The sequence below is a fragment of the Rhipicephalus microplus genome, unplaced genomic scaffold (genome assembly GCF_043290135.1).
Source record: "Rhipicephalus microplus isolate Deutch F79 unplaced genomic scaffold, USDA_Rmic scaffold_14, whole genome shotgun sequence".
In the NCBI taxonomy this organism is placed as follows: Eukaryota; Metazoa; Arthropoda; class Arachnida; order Ixodida; family Ixodidae; genus Rhipicephalus; species Rhipicephalus microplus.
The window spans coordinates 30,877,422-30,903,247 of NW_027464587.1; the positions used below are offsets into that span (position 1 = coordinate 30,877,422).

General features: G+C 44.5%; 1 protein-coding gene across 2 annotated transcripts in view; it reads right to left on the bottom strand.

Annotated features, from left to right (window-relative positions):
* The window catches only part of wap (DDB1 and CUL4 associated factor wap), a 75,689-nt gene that overhangs the window by 19,115 nt on the left and 30,748 nt on the right, over window positions 1-25,826 (bottom strand). The window contains exon 6 of one of the 2 annotated variants that reach the window (XM_037432489.2): window positions 11,928-12,045. In XM_037432489.2, the coding sequence (XP_037288386.1) occupies window positions 11,928-12,045 (118 nt within the window). The other variant, XM_075882944.1, reaches the window with a different exon arrangement.

The following is a 25,826-nucleotide window of genomic DNA, read 5'->3' on the forward strand; positions in this document are numbered from 1 at the left end:
AACACAACGACTGCCCTCCCCCGTTTTGCGAAGCCGTCTGCCGGACCGCTGATTGGCTAGAGCGCGCGCGCCGGCGAGCCCCCCCCCGTTTTGCGCTTACCATTGGCTCGCGCGGCGGCGCGGCCAAGGTTGCTCGCTCTTTTTTTTTTTGTCTGGTTTTGCTCCGTCGGCGCCTGCTCTCGTGCGTGTTATCTCGTCTGCTACCCGCTCGTGTACGTCTTTCTGCATTTCGCCGGCATGGCTTGGGAAGCTCGCCTGAAGAAAAAGACTCGTCAAGCTTTCGGCAGGAAACGAAAGCGAGCGTGGAATGCGCGGCAGAAGGGAGCGGCCTGCGCGCCGCCGAGAACACCGGAGATGGCCGAGGCAGCGCATTCTGACGACAACGGGCTGTCGGAAATGCCTGTTATTGCAGAGGCAGCACATTCAGACGACGACTCGCTGGCGCAAGTGCCTGTTATTGCCGAGGCAGCACATTCAGACGACGATTCGCTGGCGCGAATGCCTGCCGAAGCGGTGCACTCTATTCGGCCGAGCTGCATACAGCCCTGGCATGCTGTAGAATTGTAAGGATGTCTGGGACAAAAATGTGTGTTTTACTTGAAATAGTGTTTTATGTATAAAATGGCGATGTTTTTATATATAACATGTGTCTTCCTTTGGTTTTCAGTGCACTAGAACAGCCACAAAGTTGTAGACTGGGTTCCTTATACTGATTCAACGGCCAGTACAGTTTTTAAATGAGCTGTGGCAAATATTTTGGGAAGGTGCATATACACATTTGGTACAGCCATACTCACATAATGTAGAGCTATACAACGGTGCCATTTTTATTGTTCTAGCTTCACTTTAGCAAAAGTTACAGTTATTATAAACCTTAAATGCGTTTTTCTCAGTTCGATGTTTCTGTGCACCACACTAAACCTTAGGGGTTTTTCTATGTTACTGTTGATTGAGAATGACAAACTTGGTATCATTTTATTTGTAATAACATTACCTATGGGGTGATGCTATTTTGATTACTCTAGAAGCATACTGTTAATTACAATTATGGATAGTAATGAGCGAAAATTGAACACAATATCCATTGTAAGTGCTGGTCTGTTTTCTTATCTATATAATGCCTAAAAATTAATAAAGATAGCATCACCCCATACAGAAAGCCCTCAGCGTTGGGGCTATGCATTTATTTTTTGGATCTGGCTTGATTAAGTTGCCAAAAAGCCCCCAATGAAGTGCATAATTAATTAAATTACAGATGTTAATATCTTTTTATCCACTGAAGATATTTCAGAAACAATTACATATTTGAAATCAGCATGAAAAAACTGTCCAAGATGGTGAGGTTTGGTCAAGATTGAGCCAAAAACAGAAAAAAAATTTTAAAGACCCATGTCCCCCCTTAAACAACACGAGGGCAAATGTAATTCTTTTTGATTCAAAGGAAGTTGATGCAACTTTGAATGGCAGCAAGATTTGACTTTCAGTAGAATGCAAGTAATAACCTGCAAAATATCTTACACTTCAAAATTTACTAAGAGCGCATAAACCAGCATAACAACTTTTTTTTTAAACACCCCGCCGCGGTGGTCTAGTGGCTAAGGTACTCGGCTGCTGACCCGCAGGTCGCGGGTTCGGATCCCGGCTGCGGCAGCTGCATTTCCGGTGGAGGCGAAAATGTTGTAGGCCCGTGTGCTCAGATTTGGGTGCATGTTAAAAAACCCCACGTGGTCGAAATTTCCGGAGCCCTCCACTACGGCGTCTCTCATAATCATATGGTGGTTTTGGGACATTAACCCCCCTTATCAAATGAACAACTTTGTAAACTAACAAAAAGAAACGGGAAGAATTGATGTGTGGGTAATACAGCCGATCCCAATTATACCAAACTTGGTTATATCGAATTATTGGCTGTATTGAACAGCTGATGAATTCCCTTGAATTTCCCATGCAAAAGTATGGGACTGGTGCACCCATATATCCAACTCCCACACAGTGGCATATCCACTATATCAAACGCTGCGCCGCGCTGACGCCCAGAAAGTGCATTTTTCCTAGCAAATATTGATCAATATTCCGCATCTTTCTAGTACGTTCAGATACCGTTACGCACGCAGGTGACAAAAAACGGGGTTGCGGGCATCGTACAGTCGAGTTGTTCGATTTGACTGCAGCGCCAGAACGCATAGTCTAGCACACGAAAAAGGCAACATTGAGATGGGGTCGGCCAAAATGGAATGCAATGCGCGCGTCTCGCGCCCTGCATCAGTGGGCAGATTTTGGCCGAACTATGGGGGCGGGAGCATGCATGCGTCTCCCAAATGGCCAATGTCAGCGACATTGTGATGGACCAGTGTGAGGAACGCACCTCCTTGCGAGTGCACCGGTACATTTGATGCGCAATCTGCAGGTCCTAACACGTGTGCATAGTGTTTTTGAGGAGACTGATTGCCAAGGGCACCAAAATGAGAATGTGAAGTGACTCGGCGATCTCGTTGCAATGTTCGCATTCCCTTCCTTGCCTGTTCATGCACAAGGCATGCAAGCCTAAAAAGCATGCCCTTTGAGATGTGCAACCTCATGACATATTTAGTGTTTTCAGTTTTAAAACAAGTGTCTCAGAGGCTACGCTTTTTCTAGCTTTTCGCATCAAAGCAGCTGAAAGCAGCAGCTGCCAGCTGCAAAGCCACAAGTGACATCGATACCACCAACATGTCGACAGAGAAAACTCGGCGCCTAGTGGACTTGTGTACTTCTTGCCTTGCTCCTAATAGATCCTCATTCAGGAGTTGTAAAGAATGTTGACCCGCACATAGCGATAAAAATTATGACTGGCGCTTGGAGCAACGTTAAGTGAAGCACCGTCAAAAACTTTCCTTGCCGGCCAGGATACGACTTCGGGTGCGTCATGACTGCTGACAACGGCGTACGTTGCCTCAGTGAATTCTGCAAATTCTGCAATCTCGGTCAGTGAGTGACTTCATCGGTGCAGATGACGACTTAGCTGTTTCTCACTGCATCGATGCTGAAATCATGGCCTTCATTTCCGGCGTCATGGAAGTGTGCCCGTGCGGTTGTGAATATGTCAATGCTTTCGCTACCTCCGCTAACCATCCTTTTGCCGCGCTAAAAGCTTGCCTTGGCGTTCTGCGTCAACCAATACTGTTGTGTTCGAAAAAGCTGAATTCGCTTATTTAAAACTTCAATGATACTGAGGATGGCTAGAACTCGACAGATCGCAAGAAGCAAGACAAGTCTAAATTTGCTTATTTAAAATACTTCAATGATACTGAGGATGGCTAGAACTCGACAGTGAGCAAGAAGCAAGACAAGTTTACAGACTATTTTCATGTGAAATAAAGTGTTGTTACTTGCAGTTCACACCTTGTTTTTCATTATACTATGGGCAAATAGTTGCGTTAGCACTTGTAATGACTTCTGAGGCCATAAATGCTTTAATTTAGGCTTTAAATACAGTGGAACATCGATTTTACATCCCCCAGTATCTCAACGACCCACATTTTAAGACAAATTGGTTTGGTCCTGACAAAGTCCTCGTAGAAACAATTTACTAAGAACCTTGGTTATATGACAAAATTTTACGCCAACCCTGCATCTTACGCTGACTTTCAAATTCCGCCTAAAAGAAAAAAAAAACAACATAACGTGAGTCAAACGTTGACCAAATATTCACGAGTGCAAAATATGAACTTGTGTTCATAAGTTGACGACTAGAAAAGCAGAGAGTGAGAGAGGATGAGCATTTTAGAATAGAAAATTTATTCTTCTGGAAGTTCATGCGCTTCTAGATATGCCTCAATCCCACACATACGTATTTGTTTTAGTTACCTAGTCAAGGTCTATCCACACAGAGTAGCTTCAGCCTGCCAAAAAGCTGATATTGCCACATGGTTTGCTTGGGTGAGATCGAAGAGTGAAAGAAGACGAGGACGATCTCTCTGAGCCGCTGCTTGAGTAGTCGACTAAACGAGCCCATTCTTTATCAAGTTTGTCGAGAGTAACGTGACAAGACTGGTGGAGGTGCTGGGTACAACGTCTCGCAATCCACCCGATGCCCAAGACCCCGTCCAGCAGCCGGAACACAAGCCCTGCACCCGTGGACACTCCTGTTCATAGAGTAAGCCGCCGCCAACGAGGCCTACCGCCTGAGACACCAACCACTGACGCAGCGACTATGACTTCGACACAAGATCCCATGCAAGCTCCGACACCTTCCACGCCGATCTACTGCACCGTCCAGAACCCGCTCATGCCTAGCCCCTTTCACGGAGCGCAGCGTGAATATTTTCACGTTTTCGGTCTGTGGATATTCTGCCTTTGTCGCACTTGCAGTCACAGGCTTGAGCACGCATAAGGGCGCGTAGCTGTTTTCACTGTGCATAATTACTTTCACTTAAAGGGCCTGTAAACCACTCAGAGGTCGAAATTCAGTTGTAGTGAGGAAATTGTGCACGATTAGACTACAAACACGGAGCCATGAGAATTTTTCAAATTGGGTGCAGTGATTGCGGAGTTAGACACGTTTGATTATGGAAACAGAGAAAATCACTTCTTTGGCTCTCTCCTGCGCTTCCCTCCGCTGCTATCCTCTCCAAGTCACTTTGACCCCTCACCGAGTGCCCTTCCCAATCTCGCGTGGCATACATAATCACTGATGCGCTGCTTGAAACACCACCTACTTTCGGTTGCCGCGAATCTAGCCGTCGACTTCGTCAGTTGCGTTGTAGTTTCCTGATTGTTGGCAAACCGTGGCAGCCATAATCGTGCCGGTATTGACCCTGCGTTGCGCGCACGCCTTCAGATTACCGCCAACGCGATAGACCCGTACGGTGACACGCCGTGCCTCGTACATGTTGCACGCACACGGGCAACATGACGAACAACAATAAGCAGCACAGACAGCAGCTTGCAGACTGACCGAAAGTCGCAGGCTGTTGCTCCTAATTCCATCTTATTTGGCTCGGCACCTCAGAGATGTTGCACGGCGCGTCACGCGGAGGCCCGAAAGGTCCGTAAAGAAGGAGGGATCGTTTCTTGAAATTTGTTGATTGCGATCATTGAATCGTTGATTGCGACGGCATTCTGCACATGATGCGCACGTTTACTTGAAATGCTTGAAAAAAAAATATCGAAGTACGTTTCTGGTCTCTTTAACATCAACGTTCATAGTAACAGCAGGACGTCATAAGTTGCACTTCCAGGGGTACAACAGCCGAAATACAATTTGGAACAATTTTTGGAGCAGCAAAATAAAACTTTTGGAGCAACAAAATTCAAATTGGAAGCAGATTACAAGAAAAAAGTCATACATATTTTTATCAAGAAATGACAAATTTGGAGCAGTATATATAAGAAGGCTTACGTTTGAAAAAAAAAAAATATGTATCAGCTATTCAACATCACCTAAATTGTGCAGTGTGAACATGAGCACTGCTATTTCACTGAAAGTAGTATTTTGAACCACCCCACTCAGCAGACAATGATGAAGCCTATATTAGCATTTGCTGTGCCTGTCAAATCATTTGACAGTCTCTGTGAATTTAAATATCAATCTGCAAGCTCGCAACCTTGAAATTTGGGAGATTCATAAAACTGAGAAGTAGGGTGGCAAATACAAAAACGACACACTACTTTGTCTTTTGGGGAAGCAGAAATGTCACACACTGCTCCATACGATTTCCAGTAGCTTATTTAAACATCAGTTATTATACTGGTACTCAGAATTGTGCGACGTACAAACACACGAGTCCACTAGCAAAATGTGCAATGTTACGTGAATATCGCTCACAGCCCCTTCCAAACCTCAATAAGCTTTTTCGATAGTGTACTGCGGTGCAGGTAGCTTAAGCAGCATTCTCTACATCGGTTAATAAAACCACTGCCAAGAAATTTTGCTACCGCTACACGTCCCTTCCCCCTTCCCACCTTTTTCTTTTCTTTCACCAGGGGGGGGGGGGGGGGGGGTATGCGCCGCTTCGGCTCATTTCAAAAGCGTGTTCGACCAGGACGGCGTAAGTTCAAAACAAAAAAAAAATATGTTTTATGAGCCACAGCTAAGGCAATCGACGTGGTCGCGGGCAACGCCGGTGTTCGCAGCACGTTAAGCTTGTTCACGCGAGGAAAACGCTACATACGCTTCCAGCTTTAGTTCTTAACAAGCTATAGCTACATTTCCCCCCGAAGTTTTGGTCGCTAGAGCAATGCATTTTTGTCTTGAAGTTCCCTGGTTCAACGAACCGATCGGCGTGCAGTGTTGGTACTTTATCTGGTCATATTTTAAGTACATTCTAGGCACTATAGTTTGGGTCTGCGCGCTTTGACAGATGGCGCAAACTGCAGGTGGTTGACGCCGCTAGCATTTTTCGCCAAAATTAGCACACCTGAGAAAATATTGAGGCTGGCTAGGCATTTTGGAGCAGTGTGGTGCAATTTAAGCAAATTTCACGGTTTCGGCACAGCTGTCGCACCCCTGCACTACACAAGTCAAGAAATTACAACGCGCACAGCTCAGTTAGTTCAGTTACAGTGTACTAAAAGGGGGCAGTAAAACGAACGAGGCGGCCGTGTCGTTTCTCAGCTGATTTTCCAGCTGGTGACAATAGCGGTGGTGCTGTAGTCTCTTAGTACTAAAGATGTCAAGAGCGTCAGCATTTAGAGAGCGTGCGTTGTAGCTTGCGAAAGCATGTAATTGCTCATATTTAATGCATTTATTGCACTGCTGAGCACACCTGCTACACACCAGGGCGCACGAATGAATATGCAGGCGTACCAAAGTTGCGTCGCGGAATTCCCTGTTTCAGGAGCCTGCTGATTCATAAAAGAAAACAGTGGCGTACAATCGGAATATGCACAGATATGCCTAGCTGCTCACTCAGTGTTGTGCGCTTCCAAAGAAGCGCTCTGAGCCTTGCTTTATCATAAGTGGCTATTAGCGAACTACAAAAAGGTGGAGAAGTATCAGAACTGCGATGAAAGAAGCATTTGTCGGCTGTCTCTAGGATATCCAGAGCACTGATTCTCGTGAGGGTCCACATGCACTCGACTGTTGTATAAGAAACCCAAGTACAAGCAACTTTGCCACAGCATTTATATTGGTGACGACTCAGTTTTATCATGCCAGTTTTGCGGAAGATCATAATGCTTTCCGAAACGCTTAGCTTGTTTTAAGTGCGTGCTTTCGCGTTTACTGTGCGTCACTTATGCAAGCTCAGTGTGCTTATTATACCAGGACGCTCTGCCAGGGAGCCGAGCCGAAAGAACACGTTTACCTTTGAATCGTGAACTTTCAGCGAAAGAGGTTATTTTAAGTCTATTATGAGCTGTATATGTAGCCAGTCTGTAAGTTGCTGCCTGAAGGCACTATAACCAGTTTTTATTTTCTAATGACAGCTCACATTATGCTGCTTTCCAAGACATTAGTGCAGTGCAATTGCAAGCGAGCAAAATTTGTACCCAGTACATCTCTTGTCCGAATACGTTAATTTTGAAATAATTTGCAATCTCATACTGTTGAAAAAGTCAAATTTACATTGCGCATTTGTAAAGAGATACGCTATACTCTGCAATGGTGTAAACGTTCAGTGCAGGGCTACCTAGGATTTCTGGGGGGGGGCAGTGTGCAGAACAGCTCCAGAAAACATGAAAAATTTCGATGTGGAGAAGGTTCAGATTCCCTCCATTTTCCCTCTACTTAGCCTCCTGGTTTGGTGTGCTTTTGAGAAGGTATTTTAGCTCCCAGTAATTATAGTTGTTAAAATCTCCAAAGCCAAGCTCTCTTTAAATAACGCATTACCAGGTGTTCTAGACCATGCGCCGATATTCACAGAGCAAAGGTGCTTTGAAGCACATCTAACTTCAGGTAGCGCGTGTAATAATGCCGAGACTACAAAGCTTCAAGGTGGCCATCAGGTATTTTTCTCAGTTTTCATACTTATAGTAACCATTTTAACAGTTCAACTTCAAGAAAATAATCAATTTCTGATCTCTCACAAAGGCTTCTATAGAACTGAAATTCCGTACTTTGGCGTGTCATCCCTCAAGACAACATGTGCTAGACATGAATGATGGACAGGAAGAAAGAAGGCTCAGATCAGCTATATATTTTTTTCAATTTCACTACAATTAAATTTTTTTTTGCACCCCGTCAGTTTCGTTGTAGCGTGTTTCGACTGTATGTGCATTTATCCTTAAAGTAAGGCTTTGCGGCAGTGCTGATCTGCTTTTAAAAAGCATGTTCACCGTATAGCAACCCTCTGCTGCAGGAAAACCACCTTTACAGAGGTGGTATAGGTGGACTAATATACACTTATTTGTTCATTTTTGATACTTTGAAATTTGGAATATTTTAAAGTAGCACTGACATCAAATTTCAAAATCGAGATGTGCCCTTCATTTGATTGCTCAATGTGCTTAGGTCTTCTTGGCAAAATTTAGATCGCTTCCGTCACACGGAAGTTATTTGACATTGATGGCAAACAGCCTGGAAAATGGAGTACCCTGAAACATCACCAATAGCGCTACGTGTTCGGTGTGATACATTACACACATACTATCCTGAGTGACAATGCGGTAGCACCGATGACGTCTACTATGATCCGAGTGTTCTCATTGTGGCACTGACTCATGCCGAAGCCTGGAAACGCACTCATTCGTCATCTTCGTCGCACCACTTTGAATGATTTTGTCAAATTACCAAGACGCAAACCACCTATAAAAGAACAGCAAAAGAGAAGAACATGATACAATGTGTGCTGGTCAGTCAGCATTTTGAGGAACTGTTGTGAGATGCAGCCGTATGATTTGAAGCGAGGAAAAAGCCCAATGAGTTTGTCTTTTCATTACACGTATGTTGCATGTCAACACGACCACAAGCTACCAAAGTGAGGAAGCGTATAGACAGACATCATCGCTAACATCTAACACGGTATCGCTAATAATGAATTTTAGTTCATTCGTAGAGTTCTTTGCGTCTGCGTAATACCAAGTTATACAAAGTAATACAAAGTCATAGGTGTTCCTCCTTTTCCCTATTCGAAGTCGAGTCGGAGAGCACACATTAACCCTCGCCGAGCGGAGATTCGTTTTCAGTGTCCGTATCATCCGCATCCCACAACATGTCATCCCCACTCCCATCTAGTGCGTTCGAGGTACCAGTCTTCTTGAAGCTTTTCCTGGTGACTGTCGTAGATCGCCTGCCACGCTTCCACGATCCAAGCGCACAACATTTCCACAGGCCGCTTCTTAATCTTCACACCTAGAGTCAGCTGATATTGACCTCCAGCCATCCAGGTGGTGTACAGCCTTCGAACATTGTCCTTAAAAGGCTTATTCAAGGATACATCAAGTGATGCCGCCCGGAATCACTGCCAGATCTGTGTGCAGTTCCTTTAGCTCATCTCGTACGCGGTCTACTAGATGCCCACGAAAATTGTCCAGGACAAGCATGGACGGGAGCAACAGACCGCCGACCCCGACCGCAGACTGTTTTCACCCAATATATCATGAGTTCTGCACTCATCAAGCCTTTTTCCTGGACTCTGACGTAGATGTCTTGAGGGAAATTTGTCTTAGGGAGTGTCTTACGTTTAAAAATAATGTAAGGCTGTAGCTTGCGCCCGTCCGCTGTCACCACCACGATTACGGTGCATCGTTGTTCATCAGCGCCAGACGTTTTTCTGCTGTCGGAGCTTAATAACGAAACGATGGAAGTCCATCACTTTGTCCTCATATGCCGCATGAAACGAGTTGTTCATCCAGAGCTCTTTTGCTTCGATGCACTGCGCTCAGGCTATTCTGCGCCTCAGTCTGCACAAAAATTACCAATGACACAGCACAGCTGTCTTGTCGTAGCTCCCGTACATGCCGGACCAGTTGCTCTTCGGTGTTCGGATACCTGTCAGTCTTGGCACCGTGGATAGCCCATCGTGTCTTCTTCGTCGCCTTAAGTTTTTCTTCTTGATACCTCTAGTATCGAATACTGGTTTCTGCAACACCGAAATGCCTGCTTGCAGCCTGGTTGCCGTGCTCCAGCGGGTACTGCCCTGCCTTCAGTTTAAATTCGGCCATGTAGCTTCTGTACTTCCCCATGGTGGATCCGAAGTTGAGTACACGACCACAAAATACGCAAATACGCACACTGCTTGCAAAGTGGGGGTTTCTTTTTCTCTGATGGTGGTGATGGCGATCGAGCCCTCGGCGTTGTACACGTAACCTCCAAGGAGGTCACTTGTACAATTGATGGAACAGCCTTTTTTTTTTCGCTCATGAATGCTTTTTTTTTTTAAGTTTTATTTTGACAAACGCATTGGTTAAATTGTTGCACTTCGATTGTTTTTTTTTTTTTTTTTGCTCGTCGATTTGCCTTTTTTTTTTCTTCAGGGAACGGGGGCCGCATTCCGAATGTACGTACCACTGGGGTGGTGAAATCGTTTCTGTTCACGGCCAAGTTTGGGGTGCGCCTAGTATGCGCGTAATTTAAAAAATCAAATTTTCCGTGACCACACTAGGGATGCACATATTATGCAAGTGCGCCGATTATGCAAGTAAATAGGGTATGAACAGGTGCTGCCTACGTGGTGGCCGCAGAAATCTTGGCCAACCGGTTTGGACATGCATGACTCAAGCACAAGCATGGGCACTGCACGGCCATTCTAGCTGGATGTCGGCATTGCCCATCAACTGTGCGTTATGACGTCCGAGAAGGTGTGCCTGAATAATGGAGGCCCCAATACACCTATGCACGTCCCCACTTTTCTATTACTGATGGGACTGGTGTCGTGAATTTTTCTTCCTTTTTATGAGAGTTGTTCATGTATGCTCTTTCACTGATGGTTGGCCGCACAGTTGTTCTGTGTTAACACCTGCTGTCTCCCAATTGGACATCCTCTGAAAGGTGAACAAGCACCAAAAGAGGAAGCAGACTAATTTGGCAAATGACCTAGGCTTTGAAACTTTAGAAATGCACACCTTCGAACTCCTCTGATTTGTTTCGGAGACTGCAAGATTTTAATTCTTGCCAAAATTACATCCCACTCCACCACATACATAATATTGGAACAGCATAGAACAGAGGTTTTAGAATGTTTGCCTTCTGGCCCTGCCCTGCCCCATCCCGCGTGCCTGCCTATGCATCTCTCCCCCTATTCTTTTTTCCTTCTCCCTGCTCTCAATTTACTTTCCCACCACCATACTGTACAATAGAAGACTATGCTCAGCATTGCCATCGTGCATGAAGTGGTTAGTAAGCTTGCATTCGCATTGTGGATATTTGAGTAAAATCATGCCTCGGCAAAAGAACTTTCTTGCCAAAATTTTTTTTTTATATTTCTTCTCTCACTCTGTGCTCATTACTTCCCCCATCAAGTTACTGCATCTCTCGCTAGATAAATCTATACATGTCTTCTGCTAGTGAAGTTGAAGAGGAAGGCGATGAAGAAGAGAATGACGATGGCACAGGCTGGTTTATAATGATAATTTTTTATCTACGACATGGGACCGACCTTTACCTTAACAGCTGTGCTGTAATTACATGTATGACAGTTTCCTCCTCTTGTACTAGTATGCTTACTTACTTGGCGAACCAGTTTTCCATGTTTCTTGGTTATACGAACGTTTTCTGGTGCAAATAATTTTTATCACTATATGGGATTCCTATAATCTATATTCTACTGTATATCCTACACACTGAAATGGCCTAAATAACTATGCTCAAAGATCGCAAAAGCTTTATTTTCACTTGGTCTCAGTCACCAGTATCATCACCTACTGTCACTTCCATCTCCTTTGCACTGCCATGTGTTGGCAACAATGCAACCCTAGCCCAAACTTTATATCCCCATTTCCTGTCTCACATGTGAGAAGACGTGGTGGTACACAAGACAATGCATGTAATCGAGCCACCCTATACTCACCAGCTGTGCAGATGTGGCATGATGAGTGGGGGGCCCAGGCGATGCCATTGACGCATGCCCGGTGGTTGTTGAGTCGTGCCACGGGAGTGCAGGGCACTCGCACATCAAGGATTATCACCTGGGAGGAGCGTGCAACGATTAAAATTTGCTACAGCTATTTTAAATGGGTTGGTCAACAAGTCTTCTAACTTTAACCCATTAAGGTCACCAAAAGAAAACAACTACTCATTGGATTTTAGATTTTTTCACACATTTAACTAACTGTAATAGCAAATTTTGTGCAACTTTTTTCTAAAGTTATTATATTGCACTTGAAAACTAAAAGACAAAACGCTTCTTCGTGTATTAGTGAAATACAATTTCAAAATCCTGAAAACACCACCCTTATCAAGACACGACACTTGGTAAGCTAGAAAGCACGCAACAAAAAGTGGGGGTGGAGACGCCACCTTGAGATTTTCGCACAAAACACTGTGACGTCATCAATCGTTGAAGAAGCCCACTTGGTCCCACGTAGCTTCTAATCGATAAAGTTGAAGTACATTATAATTTGTGGGTGCCACAGACTTAGCATACCACGTATAAAAAATTTAATCGATCCAATGTTGCGAAAATATGAAAAATAGATTGTGAAATTTCTTACAACACGCATGGAGGTTAGCTTGATTTTTTCTGCAAATAATGAACTTACGACAGTGAAACTTAAGACACTAGAGTTCTCAGAGTGAAGTTTATCGATTTTAACGAACTCATTGTTTCTCTTTAGTGTCCCTTTAGAAAAGTATGCAGGGCTCTCGACATAGCAACTGGAAGCTGGTCTAAAGCACAAATGGAGAGTACGCCTAATGAATACCAAAGCTATTTTGGCCCATGCAACTTATTGAAGAACCAGCACTTTATGTAAGGCAGAACGTTGTGCTTCAAGCAACACCATTTCGATGTATTCTGGCAGACGTCACTTGTTTTCCAAGCTACTTGTGAAAATCTGCATATAGATAGAAGGTAATAGCAAGCACAGCGGATGCTGGAAATCTCTTTACATAGTGTAGACCACTTATAACGTAACCGCTTATAGAGCAGAACCGCTTACGATGCAGTCTTTTTCTACTCCTGTTTACCCTCCCATAGAACCCCATGTATACGCATACCGCTTATTGTGCAGTCCCCCAAGATGAAAGACCGGTCATAATGCAGTTGCTGGAAATTGTTTGTGACAAATGCGGTAGCAAGTGCGCTTCCATAAGGAGGCGTGCTGGGTGCGCCGGTGGGGAGCGAATGACGAGGTCCTTACGGAGGGGGAAGGAGCACGGAGTGAACGAACGAAGGGCGGAGGGATGAAAAAGAAAATGAAAAAAAGACAGTGGGACACTGCGCGGGATCGCTGAGTAAGAGAGGAAGCAGGTTGCTTCGGTGACCGATAAGTCTTTGCACCGTCCCCGATGTGGCTACATCGTACTATGTCGCTAGCGTGGCTTCGGCCGCAGCCGCTCATCGTGGCACGTGCGATCCCGTTCTTATCAACTGCATGCGCTTAACAGTTTCCTGCTGGAAAAGACGTCGCTGTTATCGAGCTTGCAACAAATACCGTGTTTGTTCCTCGTCCGTAAATTGAAAACCTTTTACAGTATTATGCCGCGAGCTTTCACTTTTGCTGCCAGTGCGCTGTCGTACGTAAGCTAGCTTGGCGAGTTGTCATCGTTGCGGATCTCCCAGCTGTGAACACGAACTTCGTATCACGCACGCTGTTTTTGGTTAACTGCTAGCGCGATCTTTTTGATGCTGAATCTTCATGTTTTGGAAAAACTTTCCGCGACAACATACCAAACGGCAACCTAGGCCTAATCGGCGTTGGTTGCGCTTCAATCGGTATATAGCGGTCGTGTGAATCTAAGTTGCGGTTTGGTACCTAATCAACGAAACTCTCTGCGATGGCTGCACTTGACGGGGAAGGGATACACATCGTTAAATGAAAACGAGGGCGGCACGTGTAGCGCTCAAATAGTGGCCCGCAATTCGATTGCGATGTCTTAAATCGGGTGCGCGTTTGTGAAATCGAGTGGTTGGCGTCTTTCATCGCGTCAAATTCAGGACGTGATTCAACAGTTTCTGTGCAATGCACATAATCGAGGCTGTCTGGTAGTCTGCGAATTTCTGCGACGGTGCTTTCATTTGTTAGACCCCCCACCCCCCTTTCGTGTTCATTTCATTGGCAATGCGAGTCTTTATATGTTACATTCTTTTAACATTCAGAAATTTAAATGTTAGCAAGCACACATCCCATGTTCCGATTCTCAGACACGAGAAGCTGCATGCTCAACACGTTTTGCGCTAGTGCGGCCCTTGAAAAGGGTTGGTTTAGTTATAGTGCGGTACTGCTTATAGTGCGGATATTCGTGACTCCCGCGACTTACGTTATAAGCGGTCTTCACTGTACTTCTGTTAGGTACAGCAAGGTGCAGTGAATGTCTGTATTATTATTATGGGACAAATGGACGATACTCAACAAGCAGAGAGTCAGCTAAAAGCCGCAGCGCAGTAGCAGACCATGTATGCATTGTTCACGGCAACTTCGATCATTTGGGTAAACAGGAACTCGTACCACTTATTCTCGAGGGTGAAATTTCTGTACCTATTCGCAGCAGGAATAAATATATCCAGCCACTAAAATAACAAACACAGGAAATAAGTGGCTAGTTCCTTTTTCCTTTTTCGTTTTCTTTGTTCATTATTTAATTGGCTGGATATATTTTTTTTTGATGCAATGCACCAACTAGCCCAACAACGAGTGCTATTACCTATTCGCAGCTTGACCATACTGCTCAGCCTCTTCCATGTCATCTACTACTCAAAAAGGTTGGAAACAGCACTGCATTTTTTTTTTCTTTATTTTCAGTGATGGCCATTTGGTTACAGAACATAGCAACTTAACTGTGTTGTCATTCTTCAGCAGAGCAACTATGCTTTTGCCTTTGGTCTACACGAAGCGAAATTCGTTTCCTGGATCATAACAAATACTATAATCCCCACGTTCCTTTCATTTTAGAAATTTTTATCACTGGCAGAGAACATCTATTCATACAGTCATTGCCCTCCTCCTCCCTGTTGGGGTCAGAAGCAACCATAAAAATGTCGAGATCTCGTATATTCGCCGCCTCGTGAGTCTCAGATAATTGAAAGAACGGCATCCCTACTACGAATATAGCTGGTTAAAACTCTGAAGCAACACACAACGATATGCTCCCACGAAATCTCGTGCCATGCAAAGCACACTCGCATTTGATTACACGTCAGAGCTGAACTATGCTCTCTATACAAAAAGAATACAGCGAGTTCACTGTGTGCCGTCATATTTAGGCAACATGTCGTGCCATGTGTCGCAAGCACAGTGAACCCACACTCTGAACTACCATGCTAGCATATGCTCCGCAAATCAAATGCAAAACTTCTCAAGTTGAATCTGGCTGTAAGCATGTTTTGCACTTTCCCTGTCCTGGAAATTTGTGCTGTTTCCTTGCGAAACATTGAGGCGACCTTGCTCGACAGTTCGAATTGTTACAACACGTGCATTGCAGTCTGCGTCAGCAACTTTGTCAGGTATGTATCCTCGCGATGGAAAGAAACGTGAACATTGGAAAGTGTGACTTTTGGCTCAGCCGAAATGCATCATGCCTTCTCTGTCAAGGCATAGGCAAAACTTGTGCATTCAGCCGGCATCACCGTACAGCTAGGATACCGCTCCAGCTTGCGCTCATACACTGCATGTGTTTATCATTTGCCAGTCACGCCTTGCACTCGGAACACACATGCAGTGCGAAAGTGCCAGCCAGAGCACAATTTTATAGTGCTAAAACGCAAAGATAGGGGTGTTGTGAGCACGGGATTTAGATGCAAGGATAGGGGTAATGAAGGGGAAAGAAAAAAGCCCCTGCTGAATGCCTCATTTCTCGAAACCGTGACAGCCCGCTTCCCGTCTCCTAATCCAGCGTTACGGGCCAGCACAAGTACGGGAGCTTAACCTCCAAATTGTTGTCCTTCTATTCCTGGCATAGTGGCAAGCTTGGTGTTGTTATTGGCATAACTGGCAAGATGGCGACAGTGTAACCGTCACCTTAACCTAATGATGCAAATATGGTGCCTTGCCGGTCGAAACCACGTGTTGTTATTGGCATAACTGGCAAGATGGCGGCAGTGTAACCGTCAGCTTAACCTAATGATGCAAATATGGTGTCTTGCCGGTCGAAACCACGAGATGAATATGCAACAGTGATTTCGCTGTATCTAAGCAGAAACATATTGTTGCTTTCCACACCTGTAGCAGCTGCCGAGGCCGGGAATGAAACCCATCCTTAGCAGCGTGACACAAATCTGATTTCAATTTTCATGTGACAAAGTGAGGGTGCTTTTGGCAGATGCAAAAGTACATTTCTTTCATCGTTTTTCCAGAAACATTATTGATAATGCTGGAACATTATCGATGCTACATTCATCTATAACTTGAAATGAACAAAAATAAAATATGGCATATCCACGAAGTGAATTATGATGAATGGGCAAAAAAATGGGATCATTCGGTGGTTACCACATATCACCCATGACACTGAATCCTCATGCATGTAAATGAGTGACAAAGCAGTGTACAGTTACATACCCTCAAAACTCTTTAAAACAAAGTATAATGTTTAAGAAGTTTTGAGTTATACACTCATAACTCCTTAAAACAAAGTTGCATCAATACTGGTTGATGAGATTGTAACATCGATGAAAGTCGAAAACTGAAACCATGCACAGCTTTTGCAGGCTACATCAAGTTTTGTTTCTTAGTAAAACAAATGCTATAGTGGTAGTCTAAACCACAAAAATTGTCAAATACAATATTACTATCACAGTTTCCTCAGCTTTGTTTCTATGCCTGAAAAACCACCCCAGTCGAGCAGAAAAGTTGGTCTGTTCCAGCAACACTGGCAGGCCGGTGCTGTGAAACCAAATTTTGTGGTTTCATTGATGCCAAACGAGCTACTAAAACAAACATGAGACGTGCTTCACACAGAAAAACAGAAGGTCCTTGCTGTGTCTTCAGTTGCGTTTAGGTGTTCTGTGTTGTATGTAAAATGAGAGCCAGCACTAATGCCTTGGTGAAGGGGAACATGAAGGCAAAATCTTCAATGTAGAACCTCGGTGCATTCTGGTGTGCACGTTATGTGCGAAGACTCGTGTAACATTACTAGACTACGTTGGATTCACAAGCAGGGTTAGAAAATTCTCTGAACTCAGTCGCGCTGCTATTTGCCAAAAACGTTTCTCTCTTTGTTCGTTCGTTCTCATGAGCGCCGCCACACACATTGCTCACGTTTCTCCACCGTAAACAGACAAGCAAACGTGCCCCCAGCAGCGCCACTGGGTGCCTCTTTAAACGCATGAGAAAAACAGTGAAAATTGCCCTCTGGCATAACATAAGCGTGCCTCATGTGCGTAAAATACAATTTCAAGTTGTAAATCTTTGTTTTCAAGCAAAATGAGCCTACCTGCGAGGATTTCTTGTCCTGCCAGGAGATTGACAACATCACTGTCAGATGATGCTAGCGGTCATTCTTGTCGACTTGCAGCATCAAATTAAAATTATATGCATGTTTTCATGGAACAAAGGCATGAGCGTTGCTATTAACCCGATGATCGATCTTCTCAATTTCGAAAAATTTTTCCAAGCGGTAGACAGTTGCTTTAACCATTTCGCTTCACTGGTTGAGCTGGAGCGTGTTGGCGGCATGCAATGCTCTATAATATGAACAGTAATTGCGCTACATGCAATGCATAATAAAAAAATTGTTTTTATATTGCCCTCGCTGAAGGAATGATGCATTAAATACTATTGAAGTGACTTACAAGCAAGAAATGCCATCAATGCATGAGGGGATGTAAAACGCAACTTGTTCCTTGTGACATAGCAGCTGATTGTTCATCATTGCTGTCACTCTCGGAGTGTTCCAGGGACAAACCCTTGTCATCAAGATGGTTTTTTCAACAGCATTGTTGAGAGCAATCAGAGAAATTCTCTCCGCCAAATTACTTTGACAACATGAACACCACCATTGTTATCTGGGCATATAGAACATGTTGCGACTTTTCTTCATGCACTCCTACGGGAAATGAGTCAGCGTACAACCCCATCAAAAGTCAGACGTTGGCGCTAAGGCTTGCTGATAGACCTTTAAGGGGGGACAGGGTGTTTGGAGATATTTTTTGCATTTTTAGACCAAGCATGATAATAATATACATGCTTATGTAGTTTTTTCTGCTAATTTCAAATATGCAATATTTTTTATTGTAGGTCAATTATTTAGAATATTCACAATATTGCCACTCTAATATTTTTGAAGACAATGGGAAAGAAAGTGGTAATTGAGAAGTGAATATTATTGCATAGCAAGACAGTGCAACTAGCAAGAAGTACAATGCTGCAAGCACATTTTAAATCAAAGAAGAACTAGTGATTCTACAGATGATGAAAGTTGAAGAGTAATGTCATGGTTATCACATACAAAGAAATGTAATAAATTTTAAATTTATATGGGCAGCAAATGAAAAATCTGCTCTTAGCATTTTTTCATTCAAAGATTGGGCTTAATGTTAAAAAAAAATTATTGCTTTAGCTGTTCTAGATCGCAAGATATCAACCCGACAAACTAGTAAAGTGACCAAAAAGCATGTTCTGAGAAAACTGAGAAAAACATACAAAACTCATTTATTTACATTACTGCACTTGAAAATGCTCAGTATGCACCGAGCATGCATATATTCCTTTTGACTATCAGCCCCTGTATGGCGGTTTTTCAGCGACTGGTGCATGTTTTCAGTTGCTTGTCGCTTCTTGGCTGATGCTGCTGAGCGCCGTCGATTCTTTTGAGCCATGCGGCTGTGGCTTTACCAGCTGGGCTTTTGGCTCAGCTCTTTCGTAATGTCTTTTGATGCCCTTTCATTGCCTGCACTGAAATTGAGCACTGTTTCTGTCACAGCTGCATCCACTATGAATAGAGAAGCATGTGGCTCCTTTGGTGCCAGTGCCCAGATCATTGAATGCAGCTATTCATTGTTGTTTTGGGTTTTCCCACGCTGGATTATTGCAACAGCTTTTTGTCTGACAAGCACTCATAAATAAGAAATACAGCTTGGCAGACATCTGGAGGCAGCTTTCAACGATGCTTGGGAATGGGCTTCCCCTTGGCCTTTGTCCCATTTTGTTTACACCAGGGGTTAGGGCCAGCTGGGCACAGACAGTGGTTTGCCACATCATCATTGAACGTGATGTGATAAGTGGCCATCACTGCTGTGTGCATAGCATCAACATCCCCACTGTGGGCCTTCAGAGCCCACTTATAATAATTGATGAGCTTGGAGATCAGGTCTCCTGTCAAGCGGCGCTTTCCCCCCCCCCCCCCCCCCCAAGACTCTCAAGGGCAGGGCCTTCGTGCATTGCAATCAAGTTGCGCAAAGCAGTGCCCATACGCTTTTGGACATAATTAATGCAGTCCTCTTTTTCCACTGGAATATAACCATAAACTTTATCATCTTGTAGCGCAAGGTTACTGCAGCTGTTCCTGTCACAAAAGCATCGTGGTGTAGCGCAGGTTGTGACGCTTATGAGACCTACTGAAAAGGATGAGGGCAGCCTCAATTTCCATTTCGTCAGCCTTCTTCCCACTGTTCTTTTGACACTGGTGGTGTTCCTTCTGCACTGCATAAGAAGGGTCACTTTCCTTTGGGCCCGACTCACACCCAGCACAAAAGTTGCTCAAAACAACAAAGTCAAGCACCAAGCCCGCTGAACAATTCTATGACCGTGCCAAGACTGATATGCGATGAATGACCGCAGCTCATCCATAACCCATCAAACGACACCCCACTGTTTCTTGTGTGGCCTATATTAGGTTCACCGTAAAGTTCCCGACCCCGCGCAGTTGCTCGTCAAATTGCGTTCAGCACAATCGGCCGTGGGCGCTAATTTCGTCTTCATGTAATGCCGCCACGTTTTCGTGTGAAGGCCCCTACGACAGATGCCCATTCACGGGAACACATAATTCAGCGCAGTCTGTCTGTTCCATGTTGCCCCGCATAGCACCCGCGGCCAGAACCTTTACAGCAAAAGGGTTCACACATTCATCGCTACGAACGTATAAACCCTTTACCACCACGAACCTAGCTCCACAACGACGCAGTCTCCCCACAGGTTGAAGACACAAAATGCAACTTCATGGCGAGTCCGAATTCCCGGTCGTCGCGGACAATCTACAGTTCTCCGTCGCATGCCCTGCACTTTGCAAATCCCAACAAAGTGCTGTTCACAGTGTCAAAATCTGTAATTGTGAATGTGGCTCCATCAGGCAGCTGAGCTGCTTCGTCGGCAACGTCACCCACAAAAGCGCGTTTCCGCTCCGTTGCTGCAGCGGACAACAACTCCGATAACTTCTCTTCGGCTTTCGCTGGCTCCTCTTCAAGTCAAATTGCTGCCGATAGTATCTAGACACACGCTACCTGCTGCTCGAAGGGTCAGCAGCTGACGGACTTTGCACAGGCTTCGTAACAACTGATGCGGGTGCTAGGCCTTCCATGGTAGCATGGACGACTTCGCCATGGGACGTGAAGAGTAGTGTCTCGAGGGTTTTGCAGTATCACGGAGCACTTCTTGAAATTCGCGACTAGCATCCGACGGACCTTTTTTGCACCAAACTTGTGCTACGTGCGGAATTCGCGCTCAGGATTTGACACCGTGAAGAGCTTCATCGCTGACAATGAGGCGAAAAGGCATGCGTCCATGCGCACCTCAATACGCAGAGCAGACGATTGCCAGCAGCTTCCACCAAGCTCAAGTCACGTGCCTGAAGTAGTGAATAGAAGGGCACTCCGATACCTCTTTTTACTGAGCATTTTCAAGCTGCCAATGGTTGGATTTGGCTTCTTCTGGCGGGAATTGGAAGGCGAAAGACGACTCTCTCAAATGAGAACAACATGGTCGTGCTGGGACACATGGAAGGGCAGGGGCGCGTCACGGAAAATGTGCGATTTCAACATCGATTTCGGCTCAAATATACCTAGAAAGCGCTGTATAAGAGGTCTTAGCGGCTAAAACAATGATAATATAGGCATGAAATTGACGATAGAAGTGCACTAGCGGCTGCAGATTTCAAAAACTCAATAAAAAAAAAACGAGTTTTTTGGTGATTTTTCGGTCTCCACAAGCCGTGTCCCCCCTGCTCGATATTTGTCTGCCATGATAATCTGCATTACACTCAGACAACAGGAATCTGCATAGGTTGATGGGTAGCACCTGTCTTATGTAGCACATATTTAGCGGATTTTGACAGAGAAGTGGCTCAGATTATTGATGACGCAATTATGAAGACTTTTAGCCATGTAGATGACTCTTTAGTCATTTTTAAAGCTAACTTTTTTTTTTGACAAATAACTCAGGGGATGAGGTTTTCGCTCCTTTTAGACAACTTGCCTAGGAAATTGTTTTCATGCATGAGCTTCCTGTTGGGGTGTAGTGCAATTTTCAGACCCAAGTCTTATTTTCTCAAACATGCCCATACTAGTATATTGGGCATATTGTCCATGTTCATTCCAAACTTGGTAATTCCAAACTTGGTAATGAGTGTTGTTGCTTCCTTGTGCATGGAAAGAGCGCTGGTGAAATTTTGTCTGCATAGAATACAGCAAAGTTTCAATACTAATCAGGTCCCGCGACTGCATTCAGCAGATTGCCTTGGTTTTGTTGTCCTCGCAGTGTCAGAAACCTTTCTTTAAAAACTCAAGAGATTGAAAAAAAAGAGGCAGCCGATGGGAAAAAAGGCCTGGGCCATAGTTATGAAATATGTGCACACGGTTGCACACAACCTTAAAAACATGACTAACAGTTACAAGGCACCTTTAGTGTCCTCAGCGCCCCGCAAGTTGGCGAGCCTGTGCGCATGAATTCCCACTGCAACGAGGTTTTCCCTTGTGGGAAGAAGAAAGCAAGGCTGTATGTCGCCTGCTTGGTTGGCGTGGTGTATGAGATCCTGCTTAGTTGGTAGGCTTTATATCGGCCAAACAGGCCGGTGCATAAACAACACAATTAGGGAACGTGAACTTTCCATGAAAGATAAACCTTTGGCACATTCGCATGTGTATTGTAGTTCCTGCATGTGTGAGCCTGGATTTTCCAGTATATCCATTTTTGGAAAGAGTAATGACAGCACCTGAAATCATGGAAGCATACTTGAATGTAAACATTCAACAGAAGTCTGTCTGGTTGAGTATGAAACTGGGAGATGAATTAGACTTAACCAAACTTTTGGTTGGAGTCTAAATCATCTCCTTGGAAGCATACTGCATTAAGAAGAAGACAGGTGTGTGTTAGTGAAACATATGTTGATCTGCATGGTGGTGAATTCAATTTCTTCAAATCTTTTTTTCTTTAGTGGCTTTTTTGTCTGTTTTTGATCAATCTTGTCATATGTTTTCTGGCGAGCATATGAGGCGATGTGGTGCGCATAGTTGCTATGGTTATACATATGTCGCTAATATCCCGAGAATAAAGTTAGTTGCGAGTGATGCCCTTTTCATTTTGTCTTTAATTTTTCTTCCTTGATGGTCTGCGATGTTATGTGTTTCAGTAAACATGTAGTCAATACTCATTATAATGGACCCGTGTATGCAGCAGACCTTCGAACCATTATTCAGCCTAAGTTTGGTCTGTGTGTTAAATTAGGATACAAAGGACTGAAAGGACTGTTGGCTTCAGTGGACAAAATGAGTGGCACTTTTTCTTTTTTTTTTTTCCGAAATTGGGCCGTCAGGCCATACCTTTGCAGTGTTGACCACGCCGGTCTCTGCACACTATACCACAGTATAATGTTAAATTCTGGCTGGCAACATTGGTGGCTTCCAGGCAAGCGAGTCCAGCGCCTCCTCAATTTTTTTTCACTGCCCGGGCGAACGCTCTTTTCAGGCCGTCGAGCGCGCGCTCCTCCTCCGCCGCTCGCCGCTGCAACATGGTGGCGCTGCGCGAGTAGACTACGGGATGCTGGCACTGAACAGCCGCACGTACTAAGAAGCTCGCGAATTCGTGTTTTCATGCGAGTTAATTTGCAGTCGTGTTTCTTGACGGCTTTCACGGATGAAGGGAGGATGAAAAGCAACACGAGCATAGCGGCGTGCTGTTTTCACCGGGCTCTGTCAGGCCATGCTACCGGTTCGATATATGTGTTCGAGTTTTATAGCATTCGTGCTTTATTTTCTCTTTCAAGCTATTGAAACCTTATTATTTGCATGCCTCAGTATCTAATACTACTGTGTACCACCTGCATATCTGACGGAAAAAAATCAGATGGTCTTTTTTATTTCTGATTAATTACAAAAAAAGAAAAACTCACCGGTCTTCTTATGGATTCACCTAAAACGACTGAAAGGCAAACACTATGCTCGTTTTCTTCCGATTAAATGCTCTGAGTGTTTCCTACTTCCCTCCGGGATATTTCTGCGCCAAACATGTTCTTCTTACTGCCTCGAGAATTGGAGACAAAGCTAGTTTTCTGCCCCTCAGCTGGTTATGCACTGCCCCCATGATCGGCCCATTTCAGCCAAGCGAAGAATTTATATGATGCCGTCAAGTTATGTGACTTTCTGATACGTCACAAACATTTATGATATGCGACGTCGTATGATCACATTTTTCACGTAATGATGATTTTTTGCATCACTCGTGTTCACGCCGCCGAAGCGAGAAGACGTAGGAGGTCACCAGTGATCAATTTTCACTTTTGATGAGGCATTTAATATCGCCTTAATGTACTGTATGACTGTAGCTCCGTGAAATTGCAGCTTCCGCTGCTGTTCGGGGGAGCGTGCTTGCAGTAATCAGGCAGAACAATTGGTCTCCTAATAAATCTTCGTACTACACTCTAATACGTAGTCGTCATTTACAACCTGAGTATTTTATAGATTATACGTTGTGGTGGCTGAAGGCTATGCGTCACGTTTAGCAACATGGCAATTGGTTTCACTAAATGAGAGTGAGCTGCATCCGAACAGTGAACGAACGCTGCCTCGCAATCCTTTCAGCGTGCAATGCAAACATTCAGCCCTGAAGCTCAATGGGAGCCCATGGGCACTACACAGCCATTCGGCCTCTACTCTGCTCGCTACCGAATTAAACGGCCAGAGGGAATAAGAAAGAAACAGAGCTGAGCGACCGGATATCAAGGCTACAACAATCCATCCACGAATACACAGACAAGCTCAAGCAACTGACCACCGGCCGCATTTTTCAAGCCTGTCACCTTGGCTCAAGTTGAGACTCGGCATTAGACTTCAGACTTATAACAGCGCCTGTTCAAAACATAGCCAATGATCGCAGAAATTGCACCGCATAAGAAGCTGTTTTTGTTTATTTCACGATTTTGTTGTTTAAGCTCTCAAATGGTGAAATCACATGCTATGGTTCCTCATTTTCTGACACTTGCTTTTTTGTGGTGGCAACACATGTCATGTTTTGCAAAGGAAACAGATGATGACCTATACTTCTGGAAGCAGTCTAGTGGCATTTTATGCTATTTAGTGCTGCATGAACTCCAGGCTTGCGCATGATGTGTTACGACACTAGAGAGTAGCAAGCATTGGGGAACATTAGGCACCTAAGCTTTTAATATTAGCTCCTGGCAAAGGCTTCTCTCAAAAATCGGCTGTCAGTTAGTAAAAAGGACAACTCTTAGTCAAGTGAACGCCACGGTGACAAAACGATCTTCAGGGGATTACTGGCATCAGCTATCTGGTATCGGCCTAGCAGACGACGTGCGACAGTCTCGTTCAAGTAGTCGGGAACAATACATGCCTTTGAAATGAGCTGGGTGTCCAAAACAACAAGTGCTTCACGATTCTTGTTTCCAAGTTTCCATTACATTTTAAACAATGAAAATACAGCCGCAAACCGAGCCGTATAGCTGCTTTGAATGCAGCCACGGCATTCATTTGGGCGAGAGATGACGCAGCGACATCTGTACTCCAGTTGCGGCGCCCGGTGGCGAAAAGCTGCACTAGCACCGACGGCTGCCTTCCATTTAAATCCACTCCTTCGTCCGGGCACTGAAAAAACAGAGGAGGCACTGGCCAGTCTTAAGGTAGGTCCCGTCAATGATTCCAGTGTTGCTGACTGAAACGGGGTGCAAAGTGATTGCATCATCGCTCAAAAGTGTTCTCCAATTTGATTCAATCCTTAATCTCTTATCACAAATACCCTTCCAAGCTAAGTGTCAATAAAAAGCTTTTGTTCCTGTTTAGTATTTGTCTCTCACTGCAGTAACGCTGCAACCTAAGTCGTCAGAGACGTTCTAGTTGTCAAAGCAGGTGAGTTCCACTGTAAAAATAGAATGCTAATATGAGAGGTGCCTTGGTGCTGCTCAGTTCAGAACTCTCAGACCAACTTTGGCCCGTCCAACAGTGCCGCTGACACTGTGCAGGAGCAACAGCTCTTGGTGACCTACAGGTAGCCAAATTTAAGCAAATATACATTCCTGTCTGATCCAATAAGAAAGAATTTATTCCAAGCTGATCAACATAAGTGGCTGAAAAAGCCTGATAGAAACTATTATCGGGCTAAGCTTTTTATCTGTGCAGTGGCAACATAGTGTTCCTGAATCTATTGTAATATCAGAACTAATCTGCTCCATACTGCTGAGCGAAATTGAAACGACTGTCACACAGCAATGCAGCCCCGCCTCCACTCCTGAGGAATTAAGATATAACAAAATTTTGATAAAACAAACTGGTTTTACCGGATTATCATGGTCTGTTGTAATGAAAGCTAGTTAATTTTCAGGCTTTCTTCCACCGTCAAAGATGTGACGAAAGATGTACAAGGCGTTGCTT